Source organism: Oryzias latipes, chromosome 5 (assembly GCF_002234675.1).
Source record: "Oryzias latipes chromosome 5, ASM223467v1".
NCBI lineage: Eukaryota > Metazoa > Chordata > Actinopteri > Beloniformes > Adrianichthyidae > Oryzias > Oryzias latipes.
Genome location: NC_019863.2, coordinates 14621705 through 14636625, shown reverse-complemented (window position 1 = coordinate 14636625; position 14921 = coordinate 14621705). Strand labels below are relative to the sequence as shown.

Here is a 14921-nt window from a genome sequence, read left to right as displayed (position 1 = left end):
GGCTATTGTGAAAAGTGCCATAGGGTACTAATAAAGGTAAATATGATTTTTTTTTTAAATACACATGCAGTAGTTTTGAGATGCATTTTTTATGTAGTTTTGGTGTCTAGAACCTCTGGGACCTGCAGGTTCAGTCTATCTAAGGTCAGGATTTCAAAAAAAAAAAGCATACACTTTGGCATTTCTGCAATGTTATACCTCTAAAGGGGAATTCATTACTCAATAAATCAAGCACCTTACATTGCAAACTGTAAAGCAAACACTTGCTGCTCCTGCATTTTAGCTGGTTTGTAATCAAAATGTGTTAATTAGTTATCTAATTGTTTTGTATTTAAATGATTATTATATCTGTTAATGACCATGAATGTTTTCAAAAAGGTTCTCTTTAACCAATAAAAGTTGACACTGAATTTCAAAAAAGTCCTGAAATGGCTCATTCTATTCCTGAGCTATGATCAGGTTTCCTAGGTATGCATGTGAGACAGTCATAGTTCATTGTTGCCTCCTTAAGTTATTTGCATTAGTTTAGCAAGTCAAGGAAGTAAAACAGAAGGCCAAACAGAATCTGCCTGTATTGAGAATAAGCAGTTAACAAGACAAGCTAAAATTACACTGCAGAGGTGTATCATGTGTAACCCTTGTGCTATCCTAGGCACTTTAACATTGGGAGTTGGGTCATCTAGACCCACTAGACAGTGCTCTGAACCTTTTTCTTCAGTGATTTGTGATCTTCACTGATGTCCATGGATTACATGAAATCATCTCCACCTTTATCCACCTTTGTCATGGTAGGGAGAACACGTCAATGTCATAGGATGGCACAAGGGTTAAAAAAAAGGTTCAGGGTTTCAGAACAGGTCATACTCATGTCTTGCTAATTTTTGTCTCTGTTTCAGCAGTTTCAACAGTATTAATAAAGATAAATTTTAACTAATGCTAAACTTTGTCACAAATAAACTAACCATGTTACCATAACATAGTGTAGTATTGCGATTGGTCCAGGTCCTCAATGGTTCATTGCAAAGCCATTCAGACCATCTACTGAGAAATCTTTAACTGAACAAAAGACAGCTGTACATAAGGGAGAAATTATTGCACAAACTGCAGCCATGGAATTGCAATTGACTCGGTTAGTTCAAAAGGGGCCCAAGTCCAACAGGTTTGTTTTTCCAGGAAATGATTTTAATTGCATAGCTCAAAGAGAGGCTACACCAAATGATTAATCCTTTACCCAGATTTAGCACCAGTTCACAGCTTACAAATGCTATAACATGAAGCACCTCACTTTTATAATTTCAGAGGACTAGCAAAATAAAGTCTCTGGACTTGGGCCCTTCTTGAATTTAACAGGGGTGCTGCCATATTGGATAACTAGTGCTGCCATCTGTGGGATAAAGCAAAACCCATGCAAGAGAGGCCCAAGTCCAGGAATTTTGCACTCAATGCGTTTTAAATTTCAAGCATAGTCAATACATTACAACGGACTTGGGACTTTTTTGCACATAATCAGATAGCTTTTCCCTTGAAGACCATAGAACATATAATATCTCTATTTTGAAAAATTGTGGACTTAGGCCCCTTTTGAACTAACAGATTCAATTATTTACAGTTATTGACAAAAAGTAACAATTATGTCACAATCTAAGGTTATCCTGGGAAACCTGCACTAACACAAACAATTCAGTCTGAAACTTAAAACAGCTGCATAGAAGCCTATTTTACGTTTTATCAACACCATTCCTTTAAAGTTATAGTAATTTTTAGTAATTTGAGCAACATCCCATTTTAATGCAGAGTCTTCAATATGTCCACCTTTAGTCCCGCCAAACTCAAACTACGCCTTACCACCAAACTAGTCCATCAGGGTACCAGATGTAGAGGTGTGATTCGTCATTCCAAAGAATGCATCTCCACTGCTATAAAGTCCAATGGTGGTGTGCTTTACATTACTGCTTGCAAAGCTCTTCATTACATCTACCAGTAGTGGTAATGTGTGTGTGGGGAGAGCAGCCACTCATTCCCTAACACTCTATACGATTCTTGAGCTAAGCTCAAGACTGCATGGCATCTTGAGCTCTATTGTTTTTTGTGGTGTTTTTACTAGAGGGAAATATTTACCATTTATTTTTTATTACAGTTACAGTCCCATTCACCTACGCACACCTTCACACACTGATGATGATTCTGCTGCCTTACTCTGGCACCACCTCAAGCCCCAGAAGCAATGTAGGGTTCAGTGTCTTGCCCAAGGACATTTTGCCATGTGGGCGGGCAAGGCAGTAACCAAACCTGTTATCCTTCGATAAAAGGTTGACTGTTCTACCTCTACCCCTAAAACCTACCATAAAGATGGATGTAGAGGGGTTATATGTGACAATACCAGCAACCCCCGTAACATGCATGATTTCCCTGGAGGAGAAGGAAAAGAAGACAGAGAAAATCAACAAGTGACATTCATATTCTGGTAAATGCTTGAGCATACATGTTATTGCCCTGATAAAAGCTTTTATTGATTAAAAAGTGTGCCTAAAAATAGCAGAACACATGACAGAAATGACAGAAGACAGAAAACATCTTCTTTTTTTTTGCACGAGATTACTCTTGTTGCATGAAAGCACTTACCTGTTAAAGTTGATATTTATCTTTAATTACTTACAATTGTTTGACCTCAGGGTTGAGGTCAACCACTTGAGTTTAAGCTTTAAACTAATCTGGAAGCAGACACTTTCTCCTCAGTCACACATAGGCACAGACACACACAAACCAACACACAAACGAGCTGGGCTGTATACATAAGTAAACATGGCCACCCTATAAAGGAAAATTGCAGTCAATGGTGCAGGAATTCCTGCACACTCAGTCACTGAGTCACTTACGCTCGCTCCGTCACCCTGGGTACACACCCTTAGCAGGTGCTTTCTCTGGAGGTTTAGTTTGCTGTTGTGCTTTAGGCTTTTCCTTTCTGGTTTAGAGCAATTTTGACAAAAAGCCTGGAAGGATTTCAGGCCTTAATCTATAGGCTAAATAACAGTTATCAGAGTGAAGCAGACTAATGGTGGGCCTGGTACCTGCTGCACCTCCATCCTGAATCCAGGCATCCCAATTAAAGTGAGACCAGGACCAGCACTGTTTCCATCCTACCAAGGGTTTGCATCAGGGGCAGCTGAAGCATCTCTGCTGAGGTGAGTTCAACTCCTGATTTTATTTCATATGTATATATATATATATATATATATATATATATATATATATATATATATATTATTATTGTGTATATAAACTGAGCTGCTTTTTAGGGAAACTTTTGTTTTTTATAACAACTTTTCGACTTTTAGTAATTTACAGATTAAAATGATTTTCACACTGCTCTAAAACCTTTTGTTAATTAATATCTTACTGACTTTAAGAGCAGAAAAAAATATGCTAAGACAACAAAACAAATCAAAACACTGTGTGCATCAAAAATTACAATATAAATGATCAGACGAATCTTCCGAAGGACGTGTGTTGGGTCTGTTGTCTTTGTTCCTGTAGATGAGAGGGCACACATTGCTTTTCACGCAATCTCTTTTAGATTTAAGTTGTTGCTAGTACTTCAAAACCTGCTCTGCAACTCCTCATAAATAAAAAATTATTTAGAGCAGCCAGAAGATTAGACATTTCAAATGTTAGATTTAGTTGCGATTGTAATCATGACTACCGTAAAAAGAGGGGAAAAAAACTGAATAGAATTAAATGTGCTCCTAAAATGCAGGTCTTTTCCCATGAATCATTTAGAGTTTTAGCCCTGTATAGATCTTTTAGGACCTTGGTGGAAAGATATCTTTACTATTTATTTTACTTTATTTAAGAGTTGTCCTCTTTACTGATGTGGAGGAGTACTTAGCCAAATGTGGGGGTTAGAAGGAATGAGCGAAAAAGAATCTCCAAGCCTTTAAAAATCCTCTGAAAAGATAATTTACTGAATGTTTTCTGAATGAGGCTGCTATGCACAAAGCAGTATTTCTGTGCATCAGTTCAGTGTTCTGTCACAGACGTTGCATGGATTATTTTGAAAAAAGCCAAAAACCCTATCTGCAGTCAAACTGGAACAAAGATGCACTGCAAAAATCTTCTCTCTATGAGATAATAGTTTAAATGAGAAATGTAGGAGAAAGAGAAAAATGAAGACTTCAGAAAATGATTTTGTTCCTCATCCCAGATCACAGCAATGAATATGAGTTCCTGAACATTTCAACTGGACCAGACTAGGAATATGTAGCAGGAAATTTCTGGAGATGCAGTCCATATACTTCCCAGTTAGAGTAGGATGATAGAAATATATTTCAAACCAATAAGCACCACTGATAGCAGTTTTCAGAATGTTGCTGTGAAAAAGTTTTTAAAAAGTACTTTATTTACTTTTTTAATTAACTTTTCCCCCAAGACTGTGGTTATCATGATGCAGGTTTGTTGAAATACTGTCAGTTTTTATTAACAGCTTCAATGCTTTAGTTTGGGTGATGTGTGAGTAATACAAGAAAAAAAATCAAAAATTAGCAGACTAAGTGTTGGAGTTCAAAAACTCCAACATGCTGCATACTTTGATATACTTAGGTGTTAAGGGAAAAATGTATTTAGATGACTTCCAATATTATAAAAAAAATCCATGTCTTCTGGACATCTTTAAATTTTTATTCCAGTTGGAAACCATTCAGGTCGACTTCTTTGCAGGTTTATGAGTTTTATTTCTTAATATATATCCCCTCCCAAGTCACTTGGGACTCCCTGTCCACAGCCCCCAACACCCCCCAGTCAACAGTGAGTCTGATTAACAGCAGAGTCTTCACAGTTGTGCAGTTTCCAAGAGAGTGGGGCAGATGCCAGTGCACTTAGCAGCAAAAATGAATCTGCTGGCGCTTCACCCCTCCCCACCCCCACTATCCACTCACTCACACCCACCCACAATAACTGGTCTCTACTGAAATCTAATTTGACATGCACAAATGTGACAAGAAAGAACCAAATCCAGTGCAAATATGAATGGGCCTTAACAGATAAGAAACTGCAATAGGAGCTGTAGAGGTTTTAAAATAAACAAAGTATCTCACAAAGTTCCTTGTAAAACCCAGAAGTAATTTACAATGTGAAAAAAAACAGCTGCACTTTTCTCTTTGGCAGTGAAGATGCCCCAAGGCTGAAATCAACAGATGCAAAGATATTTCTTTAAAGCAGAAGACTTTCTGCAACCTCATTTTCATTTTCCGTGGAAGATTCCTTATCAAAAGGACAATATTCTAATAGTTTAAACTGTTACTTTCTAAGGAAGGCGACGTTTCACATTAGCAACAATAACAGGGAAACAAAAAAGAGACTTTTCTTGCATACCAGTACAAACAGTGACGCCTGACTGTGCACACTCTGTTAACTTTGTAGTCAAACAACAGCCGCAGAGCGCTCAGATGACTCTTACCACAGCTTTAAAGATGCACTCACGCCTCAGTTGTGAGCTTTAATCATTGCAATTTGGAATATTATGACATTAGTTTTTATTTTATTTGCAGAACTGTTTAAATACATAGTCAATTCAATTGATTTTAAACCATGCGTGGACTGACCTGCAGTTTTTTAAAACATGCATGACAGGAAAATGTAATTTTTGCATTCTTCACAGATTTAATGTCAGAGATAAAATCTAACAATATTTAGTCTTTGGTTTTTCTCTTTATTTTTCTTACAATATTACTTAAACCCCAAAATGGCAAATACTTACCTAAAGAGACCAAGCATGCATGGGGGGAACCAATCAGCTTTGCAGACTGGATGCCTGCATGGAGGGACTCCTTTTTCCCTGTGTCAAAGCTGGACTTTTCTCAGTAAATGGAGCAAGCTCTAATGCCCCTGAAATGAATATCAGCATCTTGACCAAACTCATTTAGAGATCAGTGAGAGCCTTAATCCCTCTCTCTCTGGGGGAGGGAGTTTATGTCTTCTTTCTGGTGCCCTCTCTTCCTTTTGGAAGAAGGTAATATAGCTAAATTTGCTTTGCTAATGGGTTTAGTGCAAGCTGTTGCCGAGCAGAAAAGACACCCAGCAGCAGCCGCTTTTGGCCTGACCCTTCTCGTACCGAAAGAAGAGTTTATGGGAAGTTTAGAGGAGGAGGAAGAAGAGAAAAAAAAGTCTTTTTATGTTTGGTGAATGGATCTATTGAAAAACAAAGTTTTATCCCTGACATTCTCATCTTGAGTTCTCCTCCTGAGTTTAGCAACTTTTGACCTGGGAGTTTATTATAAAGTTATGTAACTTTATGTGACTTTAATTGTTTGTCCTCCCAAAAAAAAGACATTCAGGTATTTCCTTGAACATGTGCTGTGTGGAAACATGCTTCCTTAACAGCTGCTTCATTCACTACCTGATAACCTCCCCCTGCGACAGCAGTGTAATTTCCCATATGCCAGCTGTGGTGGGTACACCTTAATGGTACCATATCCAAGATTACAGTCCTTATGCCCATAAATTTTCCCTTTTAACTGCATGATGATCTTCTGCTAGGAAGGAGTCATCTGAATATCCAGGCTTTGTGTGAAAGATTTTCAGCTTGTCGTCATGTTTTGTGCATTTTCCTCAACGTCTGACTTGCTGATTAAAATCTCCAGCTGACAGTGGAGACAGAGAGCTGCAGAGACGGCACCTTGAAAGTCAAGGCAGGTGGTAGATCTGCTTCAGGTCTTAATACAAGTTAGCTACCCCCAAGCTATGAACCATTCTGGACCACTGACCCTCAAATAAGAGACTCAGTCAAATCCATTTTGCCACATGCTTGTGTTTTCACTCTCTCCCTGGTCTCTCCATTAGACTACAGGGTCCTTATAAAGCATCCAGCAGTACATTCTCTTGTCAGTTCTTAATGCCACCTTCTTGGAAAACTGCCGACCACTCTTGTCAGCTTCACATTGTGTTTATTTGTGAGTGTTTATGCACAAATATTTTATAATAGGAGTCTCTTCTTTGTGATTGTGCACTTTCAGGTGGACGTTATGTCAAACCTTGTGGGCAGTTTGTCTGAAGGAGCAGTGTATGGACCCCGGATTGGACTGACGGAAAACTCCCTCACCCTCATGGAGAGAAACAGAGGCAGTGGAGAACAATGGGACCTGGGGGAGACCAAACCAAACATGGAAGCCTTGGAGCGAGGAGGCCTTTACTTCTCCTGCTTTGACATGCTCTTCACTGAAGATGCTGCATGGCTGGTCAAACTGTCAGAGGCTTCCCCGGCGCTGGCTCTTCCCATGACTCGCATGGAGAGTCGGGAGGAGCCGGAGCAGTGTCCAGTGATTGACAGCCAGGAGCAGGGACTCTCTCCTGAGCTGGAGCGGCAAGTGGAGGAGCGATCTCTGGAGCAGGTGCAGAGCATGGTTGTGGGAGAAGTACTGAAGGACATCGAAACAGCCTGCAAGCTGCTTAACATCACACCAGGTATGCTGGTCTGCACCACACCTGCTGCCACAATTAGTCATTTTCAGGAGCTGCCTGGCATTATCAACGCATATAACTGACAAAGAAAGAAAAAGTGTTACTCATTGATTGCAAATAAAGATATATTGATTCAAAGACTCTTAAGCTACTGGATCTCACAGCTAAAATCAACACATTTCTGTGTGGACAGCCCCAGCAAGATGACAGAAGTCCTAAATCATGTATTTACCTACGTAGAGCTGTGTTTGCCCTGTTTGCCTGCTCCAGGATCTGTTTAATCCTGACCTTTTTGCAGGAGTTCTCCTGGATTGTGAAAGTGATGGTTGTACTCTGCCAGCGGGCATGTACACAGTCGGCAGGGCGAGGTCTCCTTTAAAGCAAACAAAGGAAGTTTTTTTTTGCCTGCGTCGCAGGACTTGGAGTTGTTATAAACCCAAGAAGTTATCTGTGCTTCTGGTTGAAATTACAGTCACATAAAAACGCCCTCATTTGGTGGCTTTAGTGGATTTTGCTACTATATATCTGCAACAAAATGCAGGGGATTAAAAATAAGTAAAAATGAAAATTAATTCTGCACAGGCATGACCAACCCTATTTCAAAATGTTTTTTAACCCATGTGCAGTCTTATATTTACACAATATAAAAACAACATTATTAAACTTTTTTAACCCAAAATTATACACACTAAAAGACTTATTGTTTTTATATAAATCTGAAGAAATTACTCCTGAATTAATTGTGATGAAATGGAAAAAGAAACCGTTCAGTAATTTGGAATATCTTTGTCAACAGTTTTTTAAAAATATATTTTTTAAGAAGTGAATTATAAAAGAAACCCAACAAAATAACAAAATGTTGCATTGACTCTGTGGCAAACATTTACTATCAACTATTTTGTGAGAGTTTTTGTGCAGTTATTGAACTTTTATAGCTGACGGGTCAAAATGGCCTATAAGACAATCCTTGTACCCTACCGGTTACAGCCAACATGCAAACATAAACAGACACAAACTATCACCTTTTTTAGAAAAACGTCATAAAATTTCAAGTTGGAAAAGAAAAGGCGAAGGTTGTGTTTTTCTACCAGCATGCCGTGGCACACTGGTTGAAAGAAGTTAGGATCTAAATTCTTTTTACTCTTTAGACCCAATGGAGTGGAACATGGGGAACGTTCAGAAGTGGCTGCTCTGGACCGAACACCTGTACAGACTGCCTCATGCAGGAAAAGCCTTCCAGGAGCTGACTGGGAAGGATCTGTGTGCAATGAGTGAGGAGGAATTCCGCCAGCGATCCCCACAGTGTGGAGACACGCTCCACGCACACCTGGACATCTGGAAGTCAGGTACCAGAGTCATATTAATTGGTTTGGCACCAACTGGGATGACTGTAATGTTTGGTTACTGTCCCCATGATTTGATCATTGGATATATTTAAAGAAGAAGCTTCATCTCAGTGCTAATTGAATGTTTTTTGTCTTAAGCTGCTTGGATGAAAGAGAGGTGCTCACTTGGAGACAACAAAACTACTGGTAAGATTGGTTTCATTAAAACATAAAAAATGTCATGTAAAAGCAAGTTTCTACTTTCCCATTCATTTTTCTGTAATTACAATGTACCAATAAGTGCTTAAATAGGCTCCGTTTCCGTCCGCCCCCCCCTTTTTTTCCCCCTAAGGAAATCCTGTAATACTTTTATTCCTTGCAAACTTGGTGTTTGTGGCTTTCTGAACTGAAGGTCAAATGTTTGGCATTTGTCGTGCAGCCAGCGAGGAGCTGTGGTCCGAGGCAGATTCGTCATGTTCAGGACAACCCATTCACCTGTGGCAGTTCCTCAGAGAGCTCCTGCTCAAACCGCACAACTATGGACGCTGCATCCGCTGGCTCAACAAAGAAAAAGGTACAGAGGAGTTACCATAGCAGTTCAAATGTGAGATTTTGTTGTTGTTGTTGCCTATTTTGTCTTTTTTGGACAGTTTTCAACGAAGAAAGGTAAACACTGAGTGAAAAACTGTTGAGTTTAAGAACTTTAAAATAAAAAGAGAACTTTACATGTGTAGTTTAACATTAGCCAAAGATACAACAAAATATAATGTAACAAAATAAGTTTAGGTTAAGGGACTGGTGTTAAACTCCAGGCCTCGAAGGCTGATGTCTTACATGTTTTCCAACTTATTTGCCATTGTTGCTTCTTATGGCTAAAATATTGACTGGGGTTTGACATCCCTGAAAGTGATTTGGTTTATTCCACTAGAGCCTGTCCAAAATCCCGCTAAAGACTTTTTTCAGATACCTTTGTGTCAATTTCGTAAGACTGGCTGCTTCATCAGGAGGTCCAGAACTCCTGGTTACTGGAGATGTTTCGACGTTTTTTTTTTAACTTTACAGTTCCAGCCTTCACAGAAACTTTCTGTGTTGTAGATAATAAATCTACTATCATCTGGACCTCATTTGTTTTCATTTTTTTCTCAGATTCTGTTTGCATTACTAGTACAGCATGGTAATCCACATAATCAGAGTATCTAGACTCATATATGGCCCTTCTAATTTATGATTTTGTTAGATGCTTTTATGAAATTAGTTTCTTTTTTCAAACTCCAACTCAGCTGCAAACTTCACTAATGTTTTTTTGCTAGTGTAAATTAACAAGTAGATTAAGGTTCACAATAAAAACAGATTTTATAGACTATATAAAACATTTTTACAGAATTGTTAAAACCAAAAATGAACTTTAAAAGCCATTTTTGTCCGTGCGTGTTTGACGTCTATTTGATGTCTTGTTTTGTGTCTGGTCAGGTATTTTTAAAATCGAAGACTCAGCTCATGTGGCCAGACTGTGGGGGCTCAGGAAGAACCGACCCGCCATGAACTATGACAAGCTGAGCCGCTCCATTCGTCAGTACTACAAGAAGGGCATCATCAGGAAGCCTGATGTGTCCCAGAGACTGGTGTACCAGTTTGTTCACCCAGTATGAGGGATGACAGACGGAGGAGGAGCAGGTGGAGGTGGAAAAATGCTTTAGACCATAGACTCTCACTTGATTCATTAACCCCTAAAATGAAAGGTGGGAAGAGATGTGCACTGACTGTCCTCAACGCCACAGTCAGTGCTTTAGAAGCGGCTGGCTGCTGCAGCAGCGAGGAGGCTGTTCTGTGTGGGCGCCGTGAGCAGCACACGTCCTGCTGGTCCTGCTGCAGAACCCAATGAATGCATAGAGATTAACCCTTGTGCTATCTTAGATGACCCCACCCTTACATTGAGGTGTTATTCCTACCATGACAAAGGTGGATAAAGGTGGAAAGATTTCATGTAATCCATGGACACCAGTGAAGATCACAAATCATTGAAGAAAAAAAGTTCAGCGCACTGTCTAGTGGGTCTAGATGACCCAACTCCCAACGTTAAAGTGCCTCGGATAGCACAAGGGTTTCACAGATTCAAATAAACAAACTGCTTTATTGTTTGCCTAACCTGACTGTTTATCTTTTCACGTGACTCAGACTAAAAAAAACAACAACGCTTTTCTGATGAAGCTCAACGCAAACCCCTCCCCCATCTGCAGCTTTTGTTTTACGTCATGCATTTTCACCGTCAACAGATGAACGCCGTGTCCTTGAACGTCCCAAGCTGCAGGATGCAGCTCCTTCTTTACTATGTTTCTCATCACAAAAGTTCAAAAGACGACACTGATATCATCAAACCCCTCTGTGGTGATAACTTGTATTTTTGCTTTTTAAAAGTGGTGAATTCTATAATAAAACTGAAAACAAAAAATGTTTCCTGCCCACGCAGCTTTACGCAACCTTTGCTTTCATATTGTTAGAGTTTAGGATCCAATGTGATAAGATAAACAGTAAAGTGACAACTACTCTAAATAAATCCTGTATTCTTTTTTTTTTTAGTTTGATGCAACACTAATGATGTTTTAAAAATAATACAAAAGCAACAATATTAATAAAATATGTTCCCATATTGTTTTTATGTTCGGCAACACAAGACATTTCCCTTAATTTAGAAAAAAAAATGTTTTTGCATTCAGACGTTGTTTTGCGGCACAGCATTCAGCCTCAGAGAGACAAAAGTAATGTAAAAAATAAAAGCAGAACACAAATAAGCAAATAATTTGCTGTGCATATTCATTTTTTTAATAGTTTCTAAAACAGTTGTTCTTCAAGTTGAGTTTTATTAATGACCTTTTTTTTTCTTTAGGTTTCTCACAACTCTGTACTTTTTTTTTTTGCAGAAATATTTAAACAATCATACTTCCTGTCAAAGTCACACAGGACTCAAATTGTGATTGTATAATAAACTATTTTATCATCATTATAGTTAAGTCTTTATTTTTAAAGGAAGCTTTTGCTCGACCCTCTGGCAGTTTTTAAAATGTGATACCTTTGCCAGTTGTCATTTGAAGTGAACAAGTACCAGAAGTGGAAAGTTAGTTTCCAGTCAACGGATCTTTTTTTTCTTAGTTTCAGCTGCAAAATTTTAAAAAAAACTGCTACTTTGATAGAAATATAGTAGTTCTTAAGACTACCTGTAACTAATAACCTGTTTGAGCAGCTGTCAGTGAGATAAATGAAAGACAAACAAAAACTGATCAAAAATGTACACAGTAAAGCCACTTTTCTTTTCCATTGCTGAAGTATTTCCTGTAATGTGTAGAAGGAAGCAAAAAGTAAAAGACAGACCAGGCAGGAAACAATGGAAACTACTGTCATCTGTAAATGTATGCATAGCTGAGAAACAAACAGCAATAAACAAATGAGGTTTTGCACAAATTGTATCACGACTCATTGTGACTACATTTGTTTCTGAGCAGAAATCATTGAACTTTACTGGATTAAAGATTAGGTTTTCAAACAGGCAGAAAGTCTTTTGGAGTCCCCTTTAAAATTGAAGATGGTCCCAGAAAAGCTGGTCGCTCGGGACCTCTAGTGGTAATATCTGTGTACTGACTGTGGAGTTGATCTTTAAGTGTTTGTTGAAAGAAATTGGCATCAAGCTAAGTTTTTGTTCAGGTGTGTGACTGATTAATGTTCTGTGGCAAAATGTCCCCTATTCAGGAAATACTTAAAAAGCCACTATTGAAAAGGCTCAATAAATGTCCTTTTAATTCGGCTTTGTCAGAGGTCAAAAGGTCACACCCTTTTTACGCTCATGCATGAGCGTAAAAATGTAACTTTTTCTTTTGTTTCAATGTTTTAAAAAAAACATTTAATAATAATAAACACACACATATGCACACACGCATCTTCTCAAACACACGCACACACATTTTGCAAGGAAGATGGGACCTATGACCATCTGTCCCCTGCCCCTTCCCTGGTGGGGGGTACGGGGCCCTTGGCAACGGCGGCCGTGTCCCTTGGGTGCCGGTTTCCTGGGCCCGGTGGTGCTCTCTCCGTGCGGGGGGGGGTTCACATTACACCTGAGCCGGGGGTGTTCGTGTCCCTGGGGGGTGGGTTCTGGTCCTTGCCCCTAGGCGCTGTGCCCCGCCAAATTTCCAACTGTGGCTGAGCCTGGTCGGGCCATGTTTACAACATCCCTTGTGGGCCCCCTTTTTCCCCGGGGTGTCCCCCTCCTGGGCGGGGGCGGCGGGCCCCTGCCTTGCTCCTCCCTGGTCCAACCGTGGGCCGGGTGGGTGGCTGCCTGGAGTGCGGAGCGGGTCCCCTTGGAGGGTCCGGGCTCGTACCTGGGGTTTGGGCGGGGGGGTGCCCGGAACTCCTGGGTGGTGATGGGGTGCTCGTCTGGGGCTGCGGGCGCCTTTCTCCGGTGGGGCCCTGCGCTGGGCTCTCCTGGCGCGGCGGGTGGGCTGCTCTCCTGGTTGGGCTGGGGCGGCGCTCTCTTTCCCTCCGTGCCTCCCTGCTCTCTGGCTCTGGGGGCCTCGCGGCGGTCCGGCTGGCCCTGGCCTGGGTGACGGATTTGGTCGCCCGGGGGGCGGTTGTTCCCTGCCTGCTGCCATGTGGCGTTGGGGGGATTCCGGCTGCCGCTGCTGCTGCGGTGGGGGTCTTGGTGTGGGGATGGCTGGGCACTCTCCTTCCATCTTTACACATTCCTCCATCCATTTTAGAAGAACATAAACACTCACCTGAGCACAGGTGTTAGCTCACCTTTGCACTAATAGTTTGCGTGATAGAATGAATGAAATATTTCACACTAGTTGGTTTTAAGGCATAAGTATGCGTGTGTGAACACTATCTGTTTTGTGTACATGTTGACGTGGGCATTTTTGCGGCTAGCAGGTGTTTGAGTGTGTGTGTGGACAGGCCCCGCCCTTTTTGTACTACATTTGAACCTTACCGTAACGATAAACAACCAGTAGACTTGTTGCTTTATGCTGCTTCATTGTCTTATCCCCCCTCCCCTCCTATTATCACCCTCCTAACCCCCCCCCTCTCTAACATCCCTCTCTCTTCTTCCCTTCTTTCCTTTTCCGTCCGGTCCAACACCAAAGATTTTCAAACATGGTTGAAATTAATAAAGTTTTGCCTCAATTACAAAAGGGATTTATTCAGACAGACCTTTGGTTTGTCTGAAGATTAATAACCCCTCTTGTTAAAGTAAAATATGTCCAACACAAGAGGCCCTCAGCTGGCATGTGCCTGCCCAGCGGTTGGACAGGACAAGTTAAAAAAAAATATATATATATATTTAAGCAATTTTCTTAACAATATAAATAATTACCCTTTAAAAGAGAAAATTTGACTGCACTAGAAAAAGAAGTTGAATTCATACAGAAAGATGATAAAGACATTACCACGAGCTGTCTGAAGAAGTATTTTTTTTTTTTTGATTATACATTCCAAAGTTTGAAGTATTTCTCATGATGAATGCCATCAAATCCCGTATGGGATCATTTCATTTTGACATCTTTTAATGTTTATTTTCTTTTTATAATTTAACATTTTATCTTTTAAAGTAGCAGTATTTATATAACAGGAACTCGACACATGCTGCCCCCCAACTTTTGATCCTTTTTTACTGTTGGTTTTCAATTACTCAACAGTATTGTAGAACTAAACTGCAAATTATGTTTTTTGTCTTCATGTCTCTTTTGCATGTCCCAATTTTCTGACGTCATCTTTTATTTTATTCCATTATCAAGTTGAAATTACAACACAATGCCAAAGAAAGATTTAAGTAAAATGAAAGTTGCAAAAGAACACAATATTAATTTGAAAGAAAATGATTCTACAAATCAGTCTCCAGCTTCACAGTTGATGAAATAAATATCTTGGTATTTTCTCAAAAACAGTAAAAGATTCATTCAAGAGTCAAGAGGAAGAAGTCTGTGATAATGTGGTTGTCAAACATTTACAAAGGGTGTGCATGTCATGTCGGTGTAAACTGATCCAGATGAGTCGGATTCTGTGGAAGGGAGCCCTCTTTTGCTAAACAAACACACACTGAATGAAGTGATAAGCAGAGCTGCAGAGAAGGACCAGAAAGCATCAATGCAACAGGAG

The 14921-nt window shown here is 40.0% G+C and overlaps 1 protein-coding gene across 1 annotated transcript; it reads left to right on the top strand.

Moving 5' to 3' along the window:
- Positions 1-2847: 2847 nt before the first annotated feature.
- spdef (SAM pointed domain containing ETS transcription factor) lies at positions 2848-12238 on the top strand. Its single transcript, XM_023954970.1, has 6 exons — positions 2848-3182; positions 7008-7455; positions 8601-8798; positions 8937-8984; positions 9217-9351; positions 10248-12238. Exons 2-6 carry the CDS (start codon positions 7017-7019, stop codon positions 10424-10426), a joined length of 999 nt encoding a protein of 332 aa, XP_023810738.1. The 5' UTR covers positions 2848-3182; positions 7008-7016; the 3' UTR covers positions 10427-12238.
- Positions 12239-14921: the final 2683 nt, after the last annotated feature.